The sequence below is a fragment of the Sphaeramia orbicularis genome, chromosome 21 (genome assembly GCF_902148855.1).
Source record: "Sphaeramia orbicularis chromosome 21, fSphaOr1.1, whole genome shotgun sequence".
Lineage (NCBI taxonomy): Eukaryota > Metazoa > Chordata > Actinopteri > Kurtiformes > Apogonidae > Sphaeramia > Sphaeramia orbicularis.
In genome coordinates, this window is record NC_043977.1 from 27,234,600 (window position 1) to 27,257,353 (window position 22,754).

The 22,754-nt window shown below is 36.7% G+C and overlaps 1 protein-coding gene across 3 annotated transcripts in view; it reads right to left on the reverse strand.

The window, feature by feature from the left end:
- Positions 1–232: 232 nt before the first annotated feature.
- ankrd44 (ankyrin repeat domain 44) overlaps positions 233–22,754 on the reverse strand; it is a 67,791-nt gene continuing 45,269 nt past the window's right edge. For 2 of the 3 annotated variants that reach the window (XM_030125240.1, XM_030125239.1), the window contains exons 14-28: positions 20,212–20,352; positions 19,770–19,835; positions 17,280–17,391; positions 15,401–15,472; positions 13,339–13,540; positions 12,291–12,378; positions 12,088–12,205; positions 9,503–9,725; positions 8,882–8,969; positions 8,588–8,671; positions 6,834–6,979; positions 6,633–6,715; positions 3,994–4,076; positions 3,659–3,750; positions 233–1,928 (exon numbers count right to left, since the gene is read on the reverse strand). In XM_030125240.1, coding sequence (XP_029981100.1) covers positions 1,669–1,928; positions 3,659–3,750; positions 3,994–4,076; positions 6,633–6,715; positions 6,834–6,979; positions 8,588–8,671; positions 8,882–8,969; positions 9,503–9,725; positions 12,088–12,205; positions 12,291–12,378; positions 13,339–13,540; positions 15,401–15,472; positions 17,280–17,391; positions 19,770–19,835; positions 20,212–20,352 — 1,858 coding nt within the window. In that variant the 3' untranslated portion in view covers positions 233–1,668. The remainder of the gene's footprint in view (positions 1,929–3,658; positions 3,751–3,993; positions 4,077–6,632; positions 6,716–6,833; positions 6,980–8,587; positions 8,672–8,881; positions 8,970–9,502; positions 9,726–12,087; positions 12,206–12,290; positions 12,379–13,338; positions 13,541–15,400; positions 15,473–17,279; positions 17,392–19,769; positions 19,836–20,211; positions 20,353–22,754) is intronic. The other variant, XM_030125241.1, reaches the window with a different exon arrangement.

The window sequence follows — 22,754 nt, forward strand, 5'->3', positions numbered from 1 at the left end:
TCTGACAAATCAATTCTGCAGAGTAATAGGGCTTGAACACATTGACTATAAAGGCTCTGAATGTGCAAACAGGACATGTGTGTTATTACTGGGAAGGGGAGAAACTCCAATTCATTTGACTTCTAAAAGAATATGGTCAGGAGAAATGGATCACAAGTTATTGAACATTTTTGAGAAAAGCCGTTTTAGATACAGATGATGTTCTTGGTCTTGGAGGGCTAAGACGATTGCATTTTTTTTTTTTCATAAAAGTTTTTAGAGTAAAATCTTGACCATTACATTTAGTTAAACTTTGAATCCTTAGTCTATAATAGGGTTGTATGAATTGGTGAGAAAGTTACACAGCAATATTGAACCTTATTTAAACAAAAACTGAAAATAATCCAACTCAACGCGTAAAAATCTAAACTAGAAATAAAAAATACCCACTTATTCTCCTTTATAGAGCTTTGATTTTGTAGGTTTTACACTGTACTGCTCTGTGCTCAGTGTCATTGAAGCCAAAATATCACCAGATAACAGGTCAGGTTTGTTTTTTTTTACCATTTCTGTTAATATACCAAAATCTGGACCTTTAAACTGAAGCCTTTTATGATTACATAATTATATAATTAAACATGCTAATAATCCGATTACAACTAGATCATAGACACTTAAGCTCTTTCAATGCTAAAAAGTCTATTATTTCATTTTGATTTAAATGATGATTTGTCATACTTATTTTTCTTTTATACTGAAAAAATATCTTTCCGGAAATTTTTCAAAAAGTCTTCATTTAAACTGTTTAAATCATTATAAAAAAAATACTAAAGCCACCTCAACAATACTATGACTAAAAAGTGCAGCTTAAAGCGCATATTGTCAGGAAAAAAAAGCAATGAAAATGTCAGTGAATATTTTAGGTTCAACAAATCTACAGTGTTCTGTGTATCATAAAAGGACAGCATTATATTTGTTTTCTAGTCACATTTTCTGTAAAAAATGACTGAATATATAAATGTTAAATCGAGCAGACAGGGTTCTCAAAACATCTACGTATGGAAGTTAAATATTTGGTACAACAACAAGCCAGAATCATACAAAAGACTAAATTTACATTTAACTTTCTTAATGGTCTTCTTCATTTTGTACAACCAGTTAAAAATGCCTTCTTTTTTTTTTTTTTTTTTTTCTTTAAGACAGACGAGTCTCAGAGGCTAGTTGCTGTGCCATGCAGAGACTAAGTACCGAGGTCTGGTTTGGATTTAAGCACCCGTGAGTAGAAAGAATGAACCATGGTGTAAATTAACACAAGCATGCAGACCCGAGCCGTATTTGGTCCGGATCAAATTCTTCTTCTTGAACCAGAGTTTGAAGAAGTGACTTTAGTAATGGCTGCAGTAGTCAGTCGTTACAGGGCAGTGCAGCTGCTCCTTTCATTGTTTTTGGACGAGTGAGCTAAAAAAACACAAGAGCAGAGGGGTCTCCAGCTGTTTTCAACAGCCGAGTGATTCTGTACAAGTTCCTCGCGTGAAGAGCAGACGATACAGACGCTGTGTCTCGACCAAGTCTCTACCCTTCTGCCTCTCGTGTTGTCAGAATAAAACACTGCATGGTCCTCAAGGGGAACAAAGGAAAGGTCTAAGTGCACACTCTGAGGTAGGAGGGTAGAGAGTCGGTTCGGAAGGGTCAGAAGGTTTCCGAGTCCTCCGAGTCATTCTCGGTGGTTCCCTCGCTGGATGGTCCGGAGGGGTTCCTGGGGCTGCGAGGCCCCCGGGGGCCAGCGCTGGGGACCTTACCCCCCTGATGCGGCAGCTGCCTCAACAGGGAACCTGGGGAGGGAGCCCCGGAGCTGCAAGGGGAGCAGAAAGGCATCATGGTAGCCAGAATGAGAGCCAGACAATCAGCCACCTCTCTGCTAGGAGCACAAGCCAGAGCAGGGGTCAGACCTGAGGTACAGAGACAGAAAAACAAAGAGAGAGAGAGAGAGGAGAGACAGGGTGGGGAGGGGACGGAAACGAAGAGGGAGAAACGAGGAGAAGGAGGAGGGCGAGACGTAGACGTGGAGGAAGCAGGGAAGGCGAAGCAGAGACGGGAGCAGGAGACAAGGGAGGGACGGAGCAGCATTCCATTAGTCTTCAGCCAGCTGACGGTACGCAAACATGTGGGGGGGGTCACAGAACACAGAGACGACCACTGCTGACGGCTACAGGACAAATGCATTCACAGTAACACGTCTAGAACAGCACACGGCAAACACACAGTTTACTGATTCATCAGGGTTCCCACTGTCAGCCAAAAAGGGTAATTATCTAAAACAGGGGGGCTCAACATACGACTCGTGGACCAAAACTGGCCAACAAAGGGTCTAATCCAGCCCATTGGATGAATTTGTGAAATACAAAAATTACACTGAAGGTATTTACAATCCTGTATCAGAATCGTTTTAACTCAGGGGCCACATACAGACCAATATGATCTCTGGTGGGTCAGACAAGTAAAATACTAATAACCTATAGTTTAGTGTAAAAAGTGAAAATACATGAAAATGTTTATATCTACAAACTGTTCCTTCAAAAATATGAACAACCTGAAATGTCTTAAGAGAAGTAACTGTAATTTTAACAATAGTATATCTGTTACTAAATGTGTAAATGATAAACTGAGGTCTAACGTTGTTAAAATTGCACTTTTCTTCAGAAATGTCAGGTTGTTAATGTTATTCACATTTTTTAAAGGATACTTTGTGGATGTAAACATTTTCCTTATTTAATTTTAATTTTTTCACTCTAAAACAAAGAATAAATGTTGGAGCTGACATTATTGATATGTTGATATGTTAATATTTTACTGGTCCGACCCACTTGAGATTATATTGGAGTGTATGTGGCCCCTGAACTTAAATGTGTTCGACACCACTGCTCTAAAACCTTTAATGCCCCTTTTCCACATCTATAATCAAAAAGATTATTTTTTATTCTTAGACCAATGTTTTACGGCTGTTGTTTTTTAAAACTGTAAACCTAATTCACAGTAAGTTTCATAAAACACATGAACTGGTGCATAAAATGTATGTTTGCATCATCTTGTCAAGTGAACCAGCCGCTTTGAAGAAGTATAGCTTTGCACGTGTTAATAAAAGCTTATACATGTTAAATACTTTAAGTGAGACAAAATACAGTCCCATAAGTGCAGAGTTAGCAGGCTCTAGTTGTTTTACTCTCAACATACTGTCTATTGCTCAAAATGATCATTTATTTGTTAATCTGGGAGTCTAAATCAGTGTTTTTTCTTTAAAGGATGTTCATTTAAAAAAAAAAAAAAGAAAAAAAAAACCCCCCCAATATCCTGTTCCATCCTCACTGTACAGTATATTGTATTTCCACTAGTTGTAAAAATGGATAAACTAGGATAAAAATAAAAATTAAATCTCCTGCTACAATCTCTCCTCAGATACATTAATCTGCGACGTTCTCTCTAAAATTGTATGTTTTTAATCTAATGCCCAGTGGGAACTCTGATAAAGATGGATTCACTTGCAGCAAACATTACAAAAAAATCATAAGTCAAACGGAGTTCGTGCTGGAAGGGAAATCAAACGTCCATGCGCACATCGTCAGTGACATGCAATCTACAGCTTTTACACTTCCTGCGGCGGAGGAGGGCGGGTTCATCCTACCGTTCTCATCCACCGTCTGAACGTTGGCTCCTCGAGACAGCAGCTCCTGGACCGCCTGCTTCAGACCGCTACGAGCTGCCAGATGCAGAGGACTGACACCAACCATGACAGACGGGAAAGTTATGGTAATTAGTAACAGTCTGGGAACTAGTTTTAACACTCATACACTTCCAGATTAATAAAGACTATATCTGCAGATGCATTTTTGTTTATTTTTACTGAACTGCACAATTTAGAATGTAAGTAAAGATCAGTGTTAACAAATCTAACTTACGTTCATTCATTCTCATTAAGTTACAGAGAACAGTCTGGATATCAGAGCTTTAGACACTCACGTTTGCAGCGCTGTGTTTGTCGCATTAATGAGCGCAGAATCGGACAGTTTCTCCAAAATCAACAAGACGCAGTCCTCCTTTCCCTGCAGGAGACGAGACATACAGTTACACCGAAATCAGACCCTTAAACCAGAGCACTGCTGAACTCTGAAGTAATATCAATGAAACTGGAAATGAAATAAATGACTAATGCTCTGAAGTGATCGTAATCATTAAGATTAAAGGGGTGATATTTTACTAAACCCACTTTTATTAGTCTTTGGTACATTTATTTGTGTATTTGGACCCTAATAGTTCTGAAAGTTTGAATTTGAACCCTCCAGGTGCTGCAAAGCTATCTTTATATTCATTTTGGCAAAAATAGAGTGGATTTCTACAACCTGTTTTAATTCCTGCTTAATTTTTTACATTTTATAACTAGTTACGCCAGGACATTTGCACATATAAGGTCAAGACTTCTGATGAACATTTCTCCGAGTACACCATAATTGTTTGGGTGTGAAGTGGCTCATTTGCATTTAAACGACCTTTCTGGTGTCATTACTCAGATATAGGGTTGAAGACAGACCTGTGGAGTTGAATTAATGAAGAATTCAGACCCAAGAATAGCATTTACAGGGTGGGGAAGCAAAATTTACAATGAACATTTACTTGTTTTTTCTCAGCAGGCACTACGTCAATTGTTTTGAAACCAAACATATATTGATGTCATAATCATACCTAACACTATTATCCATACCTTTTCAGAAACTTTTGCCCATATGAGTAATCAGGAAAGCAAACGTCAAAGAGTGTGTGATTTGCTGAATGCACTTGTCACACCAAAGGAGATTTCAAAAATAGTTGGAGTGTCCATAAAGACTGTTTATAATGGAAAGAAGAGAATGACTATGAGCAAAACTATTACAAGAAAGTCTGGAAGTGGAGGAAGCAACAAAAAAACATACCAAAGCTTTTATTAAAGCTCTCAAATCCAAAATCAAACCAAAACACTTGTTGTCAACAAGTGTTTTGGTGTTCTTGTGTAAGATTTTAACTTCAAATCATATTTTACTGCATTTCTAACGGTCTTGTCTACCTCAAGTTCAATTGCCATTTTTCTCACGGATTTGGTTGGATCCTTGAGGATTTTGGATTTGAGAGCTTTAATAAAAGCTTTGGAATGTTTTTTTGTTGCTTCCTCCACTTCCAGACTTTCTCGTAAGTTTTGCTCATACTCATTCTCTTCTTTACATTATAAACAGTCTTTATGGACACTCCAACTATTTTTGAAATCTCCTTTGGTGTGACGAGTGCATTCAGCAAATCACACACTCTTTGACGTTTGCTTTCCTGATTACTCATATGGGCAAAAGTTTCTGAAAAGGTATGGATAATAGTGTTAGGTATGATTATGACATCAGTATATGTTTGGTTTCAAAACAATTGACGTAGTGCCTGCTGAGAAAAAACAACTAAATGTTCATTGTAAATTTTGCTTCCCCACCCTGTACAGTTTATGTAGACCACAGGGAAATGTTTTAAAATGCATAATTCCATTTAAAAAACGCAAAATATCACCTCTTTAACCCTTTCGTGCACAGTGGTCACTACAGCGGACAGCTATTCAAAACTGTTCTCTTGAATACAGTATTCATGGATTCTGTTGTTATAGTTCCATATCAGCTAACACACTGGGCGCTCATGCATCATCCCATACATTGCAATTCATACCATTACTGTAACTTTGTTGTTCTTGTTAAACCTTATCTGTAGTAACATGTTTGAGTGTAAAGCACTTGCTTGTTATTGTTACTAGACTGTAATTAACAAAAAAAAAAAGTTCTTTTTTTGCATATTATCTCCAGGAAGTGGGTAATGACCAGTATTAGAGTAGGTTAAAATGTGAGAAAACATCAGATTTGCAGCATTAAAAATGTTTTTATTTCATAGTTTTCACACAGTATATCAGTAAATGCATGTTTCTTTGCTTCAAAAATTACACGTGTGGGGTCCAGCTGAGTGGATATTTTTGCAACTCCATGAAAAATAGGTTCATAAAAAAAAAATTTAAATCACATCGGGGTTTTTTTTAATGCCTAAAGAGGAATAAAAACAGGGAAAAAAAATCTTGATTAAGGGTCTCATAATTCATGCATGAAAGGGTTAAATTAAGACTAAACAATAATGTACTTTGAATGGACTGATAGCAGCTGTAGTTGTGGTCCATTACAGGTAATAGGGAAAAAACATGGAATTAAATGACAGTACCGTTACTAATCAAAATGTCTGCAGTTATGTCCAAATAGTTCTTCATTTGAACTAAATTTAATCTCAGTATATATTGGTGTAAAGACTTCATTTGAGACTAACTATTCCTCTCAGTAAAAAGCTTGTCACAATACATCCCTTGCAGTTTCCAGCTTTATCACCCAGTTTAAAAAAGTATTCATTAGTAATTGAAGTGACATTATTTTGATCAAATAGCTATATTACGTGTTCACTGTAGTAGCTATTAATCAGTGATCTTTTCAAGTGTATATTCACAATAACTGACTGAGTGGGAACAAAAGTAAATCAGACTGAAGCAGGGGTGAGAGAAAACTACCCTATAAATAATCTTTTGTATGTATTTTCACTCTCTCACTGTAGATACTTACGTTACTGCAGGCTAAATGCAGGGCAGTGTTGCCTTCTTTGTCTGTCAGACTGAGGTTTGCATTGGCACTGGTCAACAGCGCCTCTGTAACAACAGACAGAAATGCAAACTGAACTCAAGTGTATTCCGATAATCACCTGTGAAGGGCTAAACACGCAGAAAAACAGCGATAACGGCGTCAGGCAGGTAAACGGTCACATACCAAGAGCTCCGACCCTGCCCTTCTCAGCCGCCATCATCAACGCAGTACGACCCGACTGATCTGCAGTATCGACAGGTGCATCATGGGAAATAAGCAACTGGACACAGTCGACGTGACCAGAGAAGGCTGCAGCATGGAGAGGAGTCCTGCAAAAGAGATGGTGATTTTAATGTAAGTTTAATCAAACTTTGTCTTCATACTGTTTCATCCTTTTTTTTTCATCTTGTAAAAATCACGTATCTAGAAATGTGTTGATTTTTAGTGTTTGGTTTAAGTCACAGGTGTCAAACATGTGGCCCGGGGGCCAAAACTGGTCCACCAAAGGTTTCAATCTGGCCCGCAAGATGAATTTACAAAGTGCAAAATGCAAAAATTACCCTGAAGATATTAACAGTCAAGGGCGTTGATCTCAAAAAATAATAGCATATAACCTAGAAATAATGACTCCAAATTTTCTTGGTTTAATGTGAAAAAATTAATATGACATTATGCCTATAAATAATGGCAACACCAACTTTTTCTCTTTGATTTATTGCAAAGAACATTAAATTCTGATAACCTTTAACAATAAAATGTCAATAACCTGAACAAATATGAACAACCTGAAATGTACGGAGAAAAATAAGTGCAATTTTAACAATATTCTACCTGTTTTGTGCCTTGGTAAATCTGATCTGTAATGTACAAGTATAAATCATAAGTTGAGGCATAATATTGATAAAATTGTACTTGTTTTTCTTCAGAAATTTCAGTTTTTTCCAGTTATTCACATCTTTTTTGCTTTGGATAGAAATAGTTTCATCATCTAATGTTATTTTTTGCGCTAAAAAATTTGGAGTTGTCATTATTTATAAGTTCTCATGTTATTATTTCACTGGTTCGGCCCACTGGAGATCAAATTGGGCTGAATACGGACCCTAAATGAAAATGAGTTTGACACCCCTGGTTTAAATGATAAACTGAAGAATTGTGTGTTCCTTTTGTGTGCTTAAAATTCTCCTCCGTAAACTAAATCACATCTTTAAAACCCTGTTGGATTCATTGGAAAATGCACTGAGCCTTTTTACATGATCATAAAAATCTGATAACTGGGAGTAATCAGATAATTGTAATAATCAGATCTGAGGTGTTTACATGCCCTTTGGAAATGTGATAATCAAAAACCCTGGTTTAGACGCCTCAGTCCATTATCGGAGTACGTATGACCATATCGCTGATAGACTCAAACTTCCTGTTACTGTCTTCCGCTCACGTTTGACTACATAACCTCCATTTGCTACGATTTTAATTGTTTTAACACATGCGCACACATAAAAGAAATGAAATAAATCGCATTAACCTAGATATGTGCAGGAAGACATCAGAGTATTGTGGAGAAATCCAGGTGTGTTAATCCCATTTCTCATAATCAGATTACTGCTGTTATCTGATAAAGTATATCAGATTATACTGTTTAAATGATCCCTTGTTAAATCTGATAACTCCAGGAATCAGATAATGATCGGAGTGTTGGTGTGTATGTGAACAGGCTCAGTGTCACAAATGTGAAAACAGCTGTTATAATTAGAGGTTGATGGTTCACAGGGCATATAAAGTAGTAAAATGAAACCAAAGACAGTAAATATAACAGTAAAAGGCTTACATGAACCATTATAGCTTTTTCCTTTTCACTCTTTGGGTACATTTTGTTAAATTTAGAACTTTTATTGTACTTTTCTCAGTGTGGTTCTCAGTTTTTCTTCCCCACTGCTCACCTGTCCTTATTATCCTTACAGCCGGCGATGTCTGATCCCATCGCCTCCAGCAGCAGCGACGCACACGGCTCGTGATCATTCACACTGTGTGAACACCGATAGAAACAGAGGATTTCACTGATGGATGTGTGCATATGGGCTGAGTTATAGGAAGTGTGTAGCTACAAAAAGGTAAAACTTCAAAGCTGACATGACTGCGCCATTACCTTTGACGCTTAGGGTTTAAAATCTATATTTCCTTACAAATTAGGCTTAAAAAATACAGTGATAATACTTTATATATGTGTGACTTACACAGCGCAGTGCAGAGGAGTGAAAGGATTCCCATCGATGCAGCGGCAACCCTTCTGCTCCAACAAAACCTCCACACACCCCTCATGACCTGGAAACACACACAAACATACACTGTTTACACTACAGATAAGGGGTGTCGAAAAACAAGATAAAAACACTAAATCTGAGGAAAAAGGTACTCAAAACAAGTGAAATATCTGCTCATGCAGAAAGATAATGTCACTTGACAAGATTTCTTGAATTAAGATTGTTAAATGTAAAAATAGGCATGTCTATAGATGTATGAGCACTTAAAATAAGAAATTAACTCTTAAAAGAACATAAATTATCTAACACTTTTAAGTCTAAGTTTTTCTTATCTTAGCAAGAACCAAATAATTTGCAGTGTACATCAGAAATGACCTCTGACCTTCACTGTTCTCCATTATTTTATCATTATTATTATTATTATTATAATATTTATAAGTATTTTTAATGTGCTTCTAGTTTATAATGAGCAGAAGCCCCATCGTTCAGATAAAAGCACAGACCAGGTGAAAACAACAATTAAAAGACACATAAATCAAATAGTGTATCATTAACGAAAGGTCTGAGTGTGTAGATGTCCGATTGGACCCTGACCGTAGTAGCAGGCCCAGTGCAGCGGCGTGTACCCGTTGTAGTCCCTCAGGGGGGGCAGGGACGGCGGCTCGGAGCAGGCGATGCTCAGCAGCTCGCTGAGCCAGGAGGCATGGCCTCGAGCAGCCGCCAGATGAATGGCGGTACGACCTCGAGAGTCGCCGAGCAGAACCGAGGCCTCCTGCTCCAGCAGACACTGGATACACTCCTCCTGACCACACAGCAGCTGCAGACAATGAACGGTGAGAGAAACACTTTATCATTCAGCAGTTCATATCTATTCTGAAGTCTGTACTGTCATGGCATTATCAACTCGTACAGATACTTCGGTTACACAAACCTTTAGAGATATTCAGTTCATCTGCACTTTTTAGCACTTTAACACAACAATATAAACTTACTACAGTGGTATTCAACTTAACTCATCTGATTGTCAGTTTTATGATTCAGGCCTCGGAATTTACCCAGAAGAGTTTTATTACGCTGTGATTCTGTCAAACACATTAAACTCCATATAATTCTTGATATTCTAGGGGACAAATACTGATTTTAATGGTGTTTAAATCTTTGTAAGTGAATAGAATAGAATAGAATAGAATAGAATAGAATAGAATAGAATAGAATAGAATAGAATAGATCTTTATTGCAACTGTCACAGGAACAAAGAAAATCAGTTTAGCAGCTCTGATGTGTTTAGCGCAAAAAAAATTACTATAAAAATATCACACAAATACTCAGGGTTCCTACACAAGTATGGAAAAGTATGGAATTTGATTTTATAAATTTCCAAGTCTGGAAAAGTATGGAAAATGGAAACAAATGTATTGAAAAATATTCATGTTTCCAACTATTATCACTGTTCTATTTTCTAAAACATAAAATTATGAATATCTAAAAAAAGAAATGGCTCGATCTGTTTTTTAAGGCGCTTGCTAGCACAGCTAAAATGTTTGTGTGAGAGCACATACAGTAGGCTACGCATCCCAGAAAACATTTGGGCAGATTGACAAGTTGAATGCCCAGCCGTCTGCTCTTATCCTCCTCCAACCCATTTTAAGGCCCGCCCAGGTGTCGTCAAGTTCCACTGCTGCTTTGACGGACAGGTGATGTCCACACACTGTTTGTGAGTGAGCTATTCAACATGCCTCGTGTGATCGTTGACAGAACTCATAATGGGTAGATCTACCCATTATGAGGTCGTCAGAGAATTTACATCGATGTAAATTCTCTGACGACTGGCCCATAAATCCCAAATATAAAGACTGGTTGGCATTTTTTTTACCAAGACATCTGGAAATTAGGGTCTGGAAGAAGTATGGAATGTTGAGATTTCAAATGTGTGGGAACCCTGAATACTGAAAAATGTAGGCATGTGCAAAAAGCTACAGCATAAAATATTAAATATATGCTACTAAAGGACTACTGAAACCACTGATATGTACAAAAGCTAACTCTATATTACAAATGAGAAATATGTACAACAAATGACGATATATATACAGCCAATATCTACAGTTCTGTATGTAGTCTCTACACTCAGACTAATATGTTAAATTTGCATTTGATGGGTCTTTAGTCTGCAGATTTTGCATCCCCTCTCTGATGCACTCAAGTAGGGATGTAACGATATGAAAATTTCATATCACAGTTATTGTGACCAAAATTATCACGGTTATCGTTATTATCGCGGTATTGTTGAAATTGTGCAAGAAATGTTCAAAAAGTACTAAAACACACACTGAAATAATTTAACCAAGTTGTATTTTTAAAAAAAATAAATAAATGAATAAAATAATTGGCACAATGTACCTTCTGTTGGCAGAAACATTCAAATATGAACCCTTAGTGGTCTGAGCCTATTTTGTCCGTTTTTCAGTCCTTTTGACTTTGCCTTTATATATATATATATATATATATATATATATATATATATATATATATATATATATATGTGTGTATATATATATATATATATATATATATATATATATATATATATATATATATATATATATATATATGTATATACATATTTATAAACAATATATATAAACAAATGTTTACTATACCCATGTTTGGGATCTGTTTTTTCAACACAACTTCATCTATCTCATCTGTCGAGTGTTTTTTCACTTTAACCTACTATAAAAACACAAAAGGACAAAAAAAACACAAAAAAATAAATTAAATCCGATTTGAAAAATGTATTGTTATTTATTTATTTATTGCATAAATAACACACAGATGCTTAACAAACCTTTTCAAAGACTTTAAAAGTGAATATTGGTTCCAAATATTAGGTATGTAAAATTAAAATTGTAATAAATTAAAACTATACTCAAATATTTGACATAAAAGCAGATCTTTACATAGGGTTTCTTCCCCTAAAAGTGCGGTAATCAAACACGGTTATCATGATAATTAGAATTTAAACAGTAATACTAACCATTTGTAATTTTACCACGGTTTATCATTACACCGGTAATCGTTACATCCCTACACTCAAGTGTCCATAAGTAAGAAGCAGAAGGACAAAATGGAGAGATTAATTTTTACTTCTATACAAACAGTAACATATTGTTACTCACCCCAAGATGTAGCGCAGTGAGGCTGTGGTTATCAGCTAAGTTGACATTGGCTTCCCTCTCCAGCAGCAGCGACACGGCATCGACATGACCTCCTGCCACCGCCAGCATCAGAGGAGTCCTACAGACGAAGATGAAGAGACAGATGAAATACAAACGGTGCAAAAGAAGAAAAAAGCAAATCAGAGGAAAAAAGGATCACTCACTGTCCCTGAGAGTCAGGAGCGTCCACCAGGTCTGCACTGTCTGATTCATCCAGCAGGAGGCGCACACATGTCGTATGACCATTCATCACTGGAGGACAGAGGGGTGGGACAGAAAAAAAACAAGATAGAGACAAAAAAAACAATTATTAATAATCCTCTTTATGACACCTATAACAGGCTGCAATGATTCCTGTGACAAACTATTTAGATCACAACTTCAACAGTGAGACTTACAGGTTATGGTTCAGATAAAAGCTGCACAATGTGAGTTGGAATGTGAGGCTGATATAAATGAACAGGAAACGGGAAAAATTATGTCCCTGTGTGCAAAATTAGGACACTATTACTAAACTATCATTATAGATTTGCAGCTTTTTCACTGGTTCCTGAATGACTCTTTAAATACTGTTATACTGTCAATATACTAAAAACTTCTAATATTGTTTTTGACCCCCCCCCCCCATCTATACAATTGAAATAATGCATATTAGCCTTTATAATCACAAACATTTTGATTAATGACTGTAAGTTAATTACATATTTTTTCCAAGTAACTCCAAGAGATTCCAATTAACTCAGTTTATTAATAGTTACATGTAACTAGTTACTTCCCAAAATTGCAACCAAGGTCCAAACCCATATCAATGAAATATTACCCCAGACTGAATGTAAACAGAGGAATATGGAGGTCCACATACTTTGGGCCATAAGGTCAACTAATAGTTAAATAGTTACAATAATGAAAAATAAAATAACAAACGAGAAAAAAAAATCCAGGTGGAAAAGAAGAAAGTCACCACTAATAAAATGTGTGAGTGTTTTTTATGTGGATATGATCTCCATGCTGAATTTGTCATTTTCCAAAAAACAATAAACTAAACTAGACTCGTTCCACACTCAGAGGCATATAGAACCAATGAAATGGTTTCTTATCCCACTGAGTTTCCTGAGCAGGTTTGGATCAGACTGTGGGTCTCTCCTTGTCGTTGTCTTTGCAGGAGGCTCAGATACAGCAGAACACCAGTGTGACACTGAAACTGAAGCCCACCTGCCAGGTGGATGGGGTTGCGTCCATACTGGGTGTCGGTGGTACGTGGTGACGCCCCTTGGCTGAGGAGGGTGTGGACACAGTCGGTGTGGCCCCGCAGAGCCGCCAGGGCCAGGGGGGTTCTGCCTGCTTCATCCCCCTGATCCACCTCCCTCTCCCCCTGTAGCAGCACCTCCAGAGCCTGGGCATGACCGTGGTACGCCTGCACGCACACACACACACACACACACACACACACACACACGGACAGACAGACACTTCAGCTACAGACTCATCACAGCATCTGTCCTTAAAATGTTGTTTATTAATGTATGAACTGACAAAAAGGGATCGAACGAATTCTTTAAAAAGATACAAGAGAGTATAAAACCTGAACCAGAAAAGCACTCAGCGCAGACCTCCACCAAGGCAGATCAGTGGGCCCCCGTGGCCCCCCCACCCCTGATCACCACCAAAATTTAATCATTAGTTCCTTGTGCCAGTATCAACATTTCATGAAATTTTCATCCAAATCCATCCATAACTTTTTGAGTTATCTTGCACACGGACAGACAAACAGACAAACCAACGCCAACAAAAACATAACCTCCATGGCGGAGGTAATAACCAACACTTTGACAACTTTAACCCATAAAGACAAGTGTTACTTTTATGTCAGTTCCCAAATGACATCTAACCTTTCTTAAGTGATTTATCACCATTTATTACCTCTGCCAAGGAGGTTATGTTTTTGCCGGCGTTGGCTTGTTTGTCTGTCCGTGTGCAAGACAACTCAAAAAGTTATGGACGGATTTGGATAAAAATTTCATGAAATGTTGATACTGGCACAAGGAACAAATGATTAAATTTTGGTGGTGATTGGGGGGGCACTGATCTGCCTTGGTGGAGGTCTGCACTCTCTGAGTGCTTTTCTAGTTTATATTATTCTCTGTATTTTGTATTTTATCAGTATAAATCAGGTATTTTCCACTTTTTAAGTCACTGATCATGTAGATGTTAATAAAAGCTCAGATTAAAGTTGAGGGTTATTATATCTAGAACAGAGAACACTGCAGAAAAAGTGACTTTTTCAGTCAAATATATCATTATCTGAACATAAACCAAGCATTTCCATCCACAATCATTGATCCAACTCCATGGGTTTTACTGGTGAATCAATGCTGTAGAAGATGATGGTGTTTACATGTCCACTACAGAGCCTCTGAACGTCCAAATGGGTCATATCCGATGACCATGAACAAATGAATAACTGCATTTTACACCAATTATTTACATGGATTGATAGGATTAGTGGATCAACAGGTATTAAACATTTTAGATCAGTAGATGACTTTGGTCGGTGATGGATGTTTGGGTCTTTATGGGTTAAACGTCTGCTGTGTTGTAATGTATTAGAAACTTACACTTACTGGTAGCATTTTTCTGATTTATGGATATCAGACAGAATCTACCATAAATCTGTCCAGATAACCAGTCACACAGTAAACATGTCATTTAATCAATGTCACACAAGTGCTAACCTTATTTCCTACACTGATATTTCCTCAATTCAAACAATCGTTAGCCAGTTTTCTGTAGCTCTCAGAGTCAAATGGGTTTTGGTTGAGGCATTTGATTTTCTTCCAACATTTCAGGTTGTTCATATTTGTTCAGGTTATTCACATTTTGTTGTTCGTGGATAGTTTGTAATTATAAATATTTTCATAATTTAATGTTATTTTTCCACTAAAACAAAAAAGAAAAATTTGGAGTTGTCATTATTAATGGACATAATGTAATATTTTTTTTAAACATTAACCGAAAACAAAATTTGGAGTCATTATTTATAAGTTATTATGTTGTTTTTTTTACTTGAGATCACATTGGTCTGTATGTGGGATCTGAACTAAAACCAGATCAACACTCTTGACTGTTAATAACATCAGTGTAATATTTGCACTTTGCAAATTCATCCCACATCCTGGTTCTGGCTCATCAGGCGTGCTGAACATCCCTGCCTTAGGGGGTCAAGTAAGGAAAATCTGAAACATGATAATACACTAGGATATTCTGTGAGACTCACTGCGAGGTGCAGGGGGCTCCTGGCGTTTGGAGACTCGGGGTCGTCCTGGTGGCTGTCGTCTCTGTCCAGCAGCTGCAGAACACAAGGAAACACCTCAGCAGCTACAAACATAAGGCTCTGACCTGCAGTTAGTTTATGTGACTGGATCAGCGCTGGTTTGTATTAAAGGTTCAGTGAGTCATTTTAACCCTTTCATGCACAAATTATGAGAACCTTAATCAAAATTTTTTCCTGAGTGTTTTTATTCCTCTTTAGGCATGAAAAAACACAATGTGATTGAAAATTTTCTTCTGAAAAAAAAAAAAAAGAAATAATTTTAAAAATTAAAATAATAATAATAATAATAATAATAAAAATGAAAAAAAAAAATTCTTATGAACCTATTTTTCATGAAGTTGCAAAAAATGTCCACTCAACTGGACACCGCATGTTTAGTTTTTGACGCACAGAAACATGTATTTACTGATAAATTGTGTGAAAACTATGGGGAGGGCTTGTAATTCTGGGGGTTTATGCTCAGGAGAGATCTACATAATGTTACCAATTCATGTCAGAAAAGATATGTAGTGTCTAAAAACTTTAATAAAGATATGTGTAAAAACAAAACAAAACCAAAAAAAATCGAAAAGAACAACAAAATCCATTAATATACAGAAGACCAGCTGTAGAATAGCTGTCCACTGTAGTGACCACTATGCATGAAAGGGTTAATGTTATCTAGTTCTAAAGGGGCAGACTGCTTCCAACTGAATACCCACCTCACTCTCCCCCATGGTGGACATTAAACACGTAAAAGAGCCAGTATTTGATGTTTGGTTTGTACTTTTGGGGTTTTTGGTAAACCCTGTAAAACCTGACCCATTAAAAACTAACCACAAAATTCTAATTTTTTGGATGTGACATGTTTATCAGCCCTTTTAACATAATCCAAATAAAAAATTTCACCATATTATTTTGTTTATGATATTGTTTTTGTATCATATTCGATACATTGGGTGTTTTTGGCAACTTCTTACTCACAACAACGTTAACTTTAGATACAAAAATACATTTTATCAGAAACATTTTGAAAATATAGAACATTTCAGGGTTTTTTGTTTTTTTTTTACATGAAACTTTTTACAGCCTTTTTATTTCCCTTGAATGGAGCCATAATTTCAATATTTTCAACTGAAAAACAATATAAGTGTTCTTCTTAACGTAAGTTTTTGAAAGTTTCCAAAGATTTTCCTGTAAAATGTGTGTTGGATGATTTAATGTTAGCAGCCATATAGAATGGAGCACACAAAAAAAAGCCTTTCCACTGGCTGTAGTGGGATGATAATCCACCAGGGGGCAGAAAACACGTATCGGGTCATATACAATAAGTTTTTAAGGAAAGTATTGATCTAATTGATAAGATAAAGGTCTCAGAACCTGGTGTAGCAAATATGATACAAATGTGTTTATAGGGTTAAGAGCAAATATAGCAGGTGATGTGAATACAACTTAATGCAAATGCTACTCATAATAAGAGAGAAAAAGATGAAGAAAAGAGAGTCCAATGCTTTACCAAAATGCTGGACTCTGTGGACCCACACCCTTTGTAAATATACATGACTCATTCTTAGCTAAACAATTGTTTGTTTTTTTAAGGTGATTTTACACCGCATTTTATATTCAGTTTCTGCAAGTAGGTCGTCCTTAATGCATTCCATCCTAAACTTTGACACACTGCAATCAAAAACAGAAATCTGGAATTTGGGTGATGAACAAAGCACATAGGATCAGTGCACAGATGGAGAAAACGCCTGCAGTCACTAGCCAACATCAAAAGTATTTCCTCCATTGGCCCTCAGTCATCAGCATGTGGTGTGTGTGCTGCTGTGTGTAAACTGACCAGCTCCAGACAGTGTCGGTGTCCGTAGGCTGCAGCGTAGTGAACAGGACTGTAGCCCTGTTTGTCTTTCAGAGATGCCGTCGCTCCGCTCTGCAGCAGGAACTCTAAACATCTGGAACGACACAACAGCTCATTTGTCATTTAACACAACACAACTAATACACACTGAATCAAATCTGAGCAGTAAAATGAGACGATATCAGTCAAACAGAATGCAAACGGATGTAAACACTCACTAGGTATCAATGCTACACTTAAATTACTAAGAAAAGTCCTACCTTCAAAATGTTGTTAAATAAATTGAAAAAAGGATTGAAATGCTGACTTATTGTGGGTTTTTAAGTTGATTTCAGAACAGCACAACAGTGACACTACTTCTCAGTTGAACTTCGACCAATGCACATGATGGCATAACTAAAAGCAACAATGCATCCTTCCAGGCACGGAAGGCAAAATAGAGGAAATGCTGATGTTGTGTGTCTGAATTCTCTGAATTCTACAGCACAAGTTTGTCATTGTATGGAGACTTCAGGAGGAGAGACCTCGTTTTGTGTTTTAACAGTCATGGAGTTTGTTGTAGGACAGCATTATGTGTAAACAGCTCATTGTATGATCCTTAAATAGCTCTAAAATGTTAAAGGTTAAAGGTTAACTCGCTTTATTATGCCTGTGGGGACATTCAGTCTCTGCGTTTTACAGCATCCTAATACACAGCATTAGAATTAGCATTAGCATTAGCACAAAGTCCACATTAGGAACAGTCATCAGTACCAATGAGAGAAGAATTAACCTATATGTATTTGTTTTTAATGGTGGGGGACATCTGCGGAGACACAGAGAGATCAATACACAAATGCTAATGAGATATAGGACATAATTTCCATTAAGTATATGTATTTATTTATTATGACTAATTTTATTCTTAATCATTATTTAGAGGATGAGACTAAATACTTCTACTTCTAAAACAGAGACGGCATAGATCTATACATTAATTATGCAGCGTTACTGAATTCTTCATTGTGATTGGTCAACATTATTCTACTCTTGTCATTACTTTGCTGTACAGTTACAACCATAGAATCTATAGGGCAGTGTTTTTCAACCATGGGGTTGGGACCCCACGTGGGGTTGCCTGGAATTCAAATGGGGTCGCCTGAAATTTCTAGTAATTGATGGAGAAAACCGGAGAAAAGGCCTATGTAAAGATATGCTTTTAGGTCAAATATTTGAGTATATTTTTAATTTATTACAATTTTGATTTTATATACTTAATATTTGGAACCAATATTCACTTTTAAAGTCTTGGTTCGTTAAGCATCTTTGTGTCATTTATGCAATAAATTATATACATTTTTCAAATCGGATTTTATAATTTTTGTGTGTTTTTTGGCCTTTTGTGTTGATATAGTAGGTTAAAGTGAAAAAATAACAGGCAGATGAGATAGATGAAATCATGCTGAAAAAGAAGATACTAAACATGGGTATAGTAATCATTTCTTTATATAGTATATAAAGGCAAAATCAAAAGTATTCAAAAACAGCCAAAATAGGCTCAGACCCTAACAGTTAAGATGCTGCAGCTCTTTCATAATTCACATTTTGAGTTATTGTTTATTCAGTATTAATCGTCAGCCTTGTAAATACAAGCTGGACTGACTGTACATATCCTGACCAGGGAAAATAGAATTAATTTCAGAAAAAAAAAAAAAAAAAAAAGTCTCTGTTTTGAAAGTCTGGGGTCGCCAGAAATGTGTGATGCTAAAATGGGGTCATGAGCCAAAAAAGGTTGGGAACCACTGCTATAGGGCATTTTATTTAGAAGTAAACATCAATCATACTGTTTTAATATGAATATGGTTGTGTCAAATTATCGATTTCAGTGGTAAAAACCAGTGTAATGATTCATCATTTATATAATATAAGAGGGGAAATGTACAATAATGAGAGGGTCTTAATATAGCTTGAGGTGTGGATATTTTTTTGATTCAAAGATACATAAGGATGTTGACTTCATAATCAAATCACGAGGTCATGAATATTCACATCTTTAAAGCACTGCTGCAGGATTTCTGTTTGGTTTTAGGGACGTTTACATTCCGAGTCATGCCACACAGATACCAGTAGTGAAAAAGAAAAACTTGTTTCTATTATATCTTGTTACAGTCTGAGTTTGAAAGCACTTTCTAAGTTCAGATTCACCTGACTTCTTACATATTAATAGATGACAGAGCAGCTGTGTGCAGTAATAAAGAAAACTGAGAACTGAGACGCACTGAGAACTTTTCTGCACTGTTATTATAACTGACTCATTCAGACAGAGAACATTATTATACAGTGTGATCCCCCCCTTTGGTATAATAACAGGCTTACAGTCCATTATACCTAACAATACTGTATATATCTATGACACAGTGATGTAATCCCACCAGAATATGGGACACATTTGGGACAAAACTTCAGTCTAAATTCTAAATATGTCCAACTTACAGCGCTGCTTCTTTTTCTTTCTCTGCCTGAACTCCTTCACTTTCTGGCTCCAGAGCAACACGACGCCTGTAGAAGGGGAAAGAACAGGACAGGAGGGAAGAGTGTAAAGGATAAAAGAAGATCAAAAGCCCAGAGACTCTCCAACAGCAGCACCTTATGGGCGTCTGGTACCTACTACTGCCAACAACTAAGTCAAATAAAGTATGCAGCGCTGCGCACCTCCACTCCTGGAGGCCATACATAGATACTGTGAGCTCAACCTCAGCATAACCTCCCGTTTCCATAGCAACAGTGAGGTGTGAATCATCAGGTTTCTATAAGTAGTAACACTGCAGCTCCAGAGAAAAGGTGTGAAGTGGGGTTAGTTTCCCCACACTGCAGCATTCAGCTTTAGTTTAGTCGGATAGAAAGATGTGAATGTGTCCCTGTAACCCTGAATCACCTCCTGTCCAGGTCTGAGGCGGCGGCGTAGTGCAGGGCGGAGCGGCCCCACTGGTCCGTGGCGTTGATGGCGGTGCCACAAGCCACCAGGGTCTCCAGACACTGGTAGTGACGGCTGGCAGCTGCATAGTGGAGGGGGGTCCTGGGAAACAAAGGAGGTAGACAGAAAGAAAACAGGTCACAGACAGATCCAGATGGACCAGAATGAACTGGATCCACCCAATAAAACCCAGGATCCACCAGAAGTATGTGGACATTACACAAATACACTGAACAAAAATATAAATGCACGACTTTTGTTTTTGCCCCCATTTTTCATGAGCTGAACTCAAAGATCTAAAACTTTTTCTATGTACACAAAAGGCCTATTTCTCTCAAATATTGTTCATAAATTTGTCTAAATCTGTGTTAGTGAGCACTTCTCCTTTGTCCTTTGCTGAGATAATCCATCCACTTCACAGGTGTGGCATATCAAGATGCTGATTAGACAGCAGGATTATTGCACAGGTGTGACTTAGGCTGGCCACAATAAAAGGCCACTCTAAAATGTGCAGTTTTACTGTATTGGGTGGTCCAGGGGCATCAGAAAACCAGTCAGTATTTGATGTGACCACCATTTTCCTCGCACAGTCTTCTTCATGAATTCTCTGAAACACCTTTGGAGATGGCTTATGGTAGAGAAATGAACATTCAATTCACAGGCAAAAGCTCTGGTGGAGATTCCTGAAGTCAGCATGCCAATTGCATATTCCCTCAAAACTTGTGACATCTGTGGTATTGTGCTGTGTGATAAAACTGCACATTTTAGAGTGGCTTTTTATTGTGGCCAGCCTAAGGCACACCTGTGCAAAAATCATGCTGTCTAATCAGCATCTTGATATGCCACACCTGTGAGGTGGATGGATTATCTCAGCAAAGAAGAAGTGTTCACTAACACGAATTTAGACAGATTTGTGAACAATATTTGAGAGAAATAAACCTTGTGTGTACACAGAAAAAGTTTTAGATCTTTCAGTTCAGCTCATGAAAAATGGGAGCAAAAACAAAAGTCGTGCATTTATATTTTTGTTCAGTATACATTACATGACTGTATAAAATCCAGTTTTGATGATTCTGATAATGACACCATGTGAGTTGTTTTTTTTCCTCCAAGGTTTTTTTAATTGAATTTTTACATTGTAACAATCAAGGTTCTACTAGTTTTGGATTTTTCATTATAGTTTAGTTTTATTTGGTTTTGACTTTTTTTCTCTAATTCAGTTAGTTTCAATTAGTTTTTAGAGCAGGTTAGCTAGTTTTAAATTAGGTTTTGTTATTTTCTAAATGCTTAGTTTTAGTTTAGTTTTAGTTTATTTTATATTTTTTCTCTTCTTCTCCATCGTATTCAAATAAATCCCAGACAGGACTCTACTGCTTTCTCCCAACTTTAGTCTCCATGTTTCCAGGTAAAGTGGGACGAGAAGACGACTCTAAACGATAAGTGATGATAAATGTCGGACCGTGAAGTGTCGTATGCTGCCACCAGCTAAAATCGCTCGAGAGAAATAAATCAATTTCATATCAGTCTGACATTGACAAAAACAAAAACGAAGGGAATTTTATCCATAGTTTTTATATGTTTTAGTTAGTTTTGTAAGCACACAACACAGTTTCAGTTATCATTTTTTCTTTTAATTACAATTTTTATTAATTTCAGTTAACAAAAATGTTTTTTCAATTCTTGTTTTCATTATTTCGTTAGTTTTCGTTAACGATAATAACCTTGGTAACAATCTTTTTTTTTTTTTTTTAATTAGTGATAGTTAACAAGACAATGTGGACAGAAAAACAACAACACATAAACAAAGGGAAACTCAAACAAATAAACAAACAAACCAAAAGCAACAACAATGACAGAGTATTGACAAACAACAACAACGTCATATTACAAAGAAAAAGATCAGAAATGTAAATAGCAACTAAACCATATAGCTTGGTTAGGGGTGATAGGGAAAAGAGGAAGAGGGGGGTGTAAATGAAAGTGAGAAAGAGAGAGGGGGGAGTGAGGGGGAAAATAATAATTGTTGTAATAATACAAAAATATTTAATAATACCAGTAGCCTAATTTGCTAGAATTATTGTGGCAGCGGTAGTAACTTGGTAACAATCATAGCTGTACAATTGAATGTCATAAAATATAACAACATAATTATGTACCCCCACTCTGACAGAGTACCAACCCTGATGCACCTGAAACTCTAACAAAAATATATAAACGCACACCCAAAATAAAATTAATTAAAATAAAATATTTTTAAAAATAATAATAAAATCTATCTATATATATTATCCTTAGTTACAATGACAAATTGTTTGTGTCCGTCTTTTTAATATATGATAAGACAGGCTGCCACACTGCGTAGAATTTGTCTGCATTGCCTCCTGTGGTATATCTTATTTTTTCTAATGTCAGATAGTTCATGAGGTTTTTTTATCCTGAGGTTGAATGTCGGTGGATTTCTGTCTTTTCTTTTAAGAAGAATGAGCCGACGAGCTATTAACCCT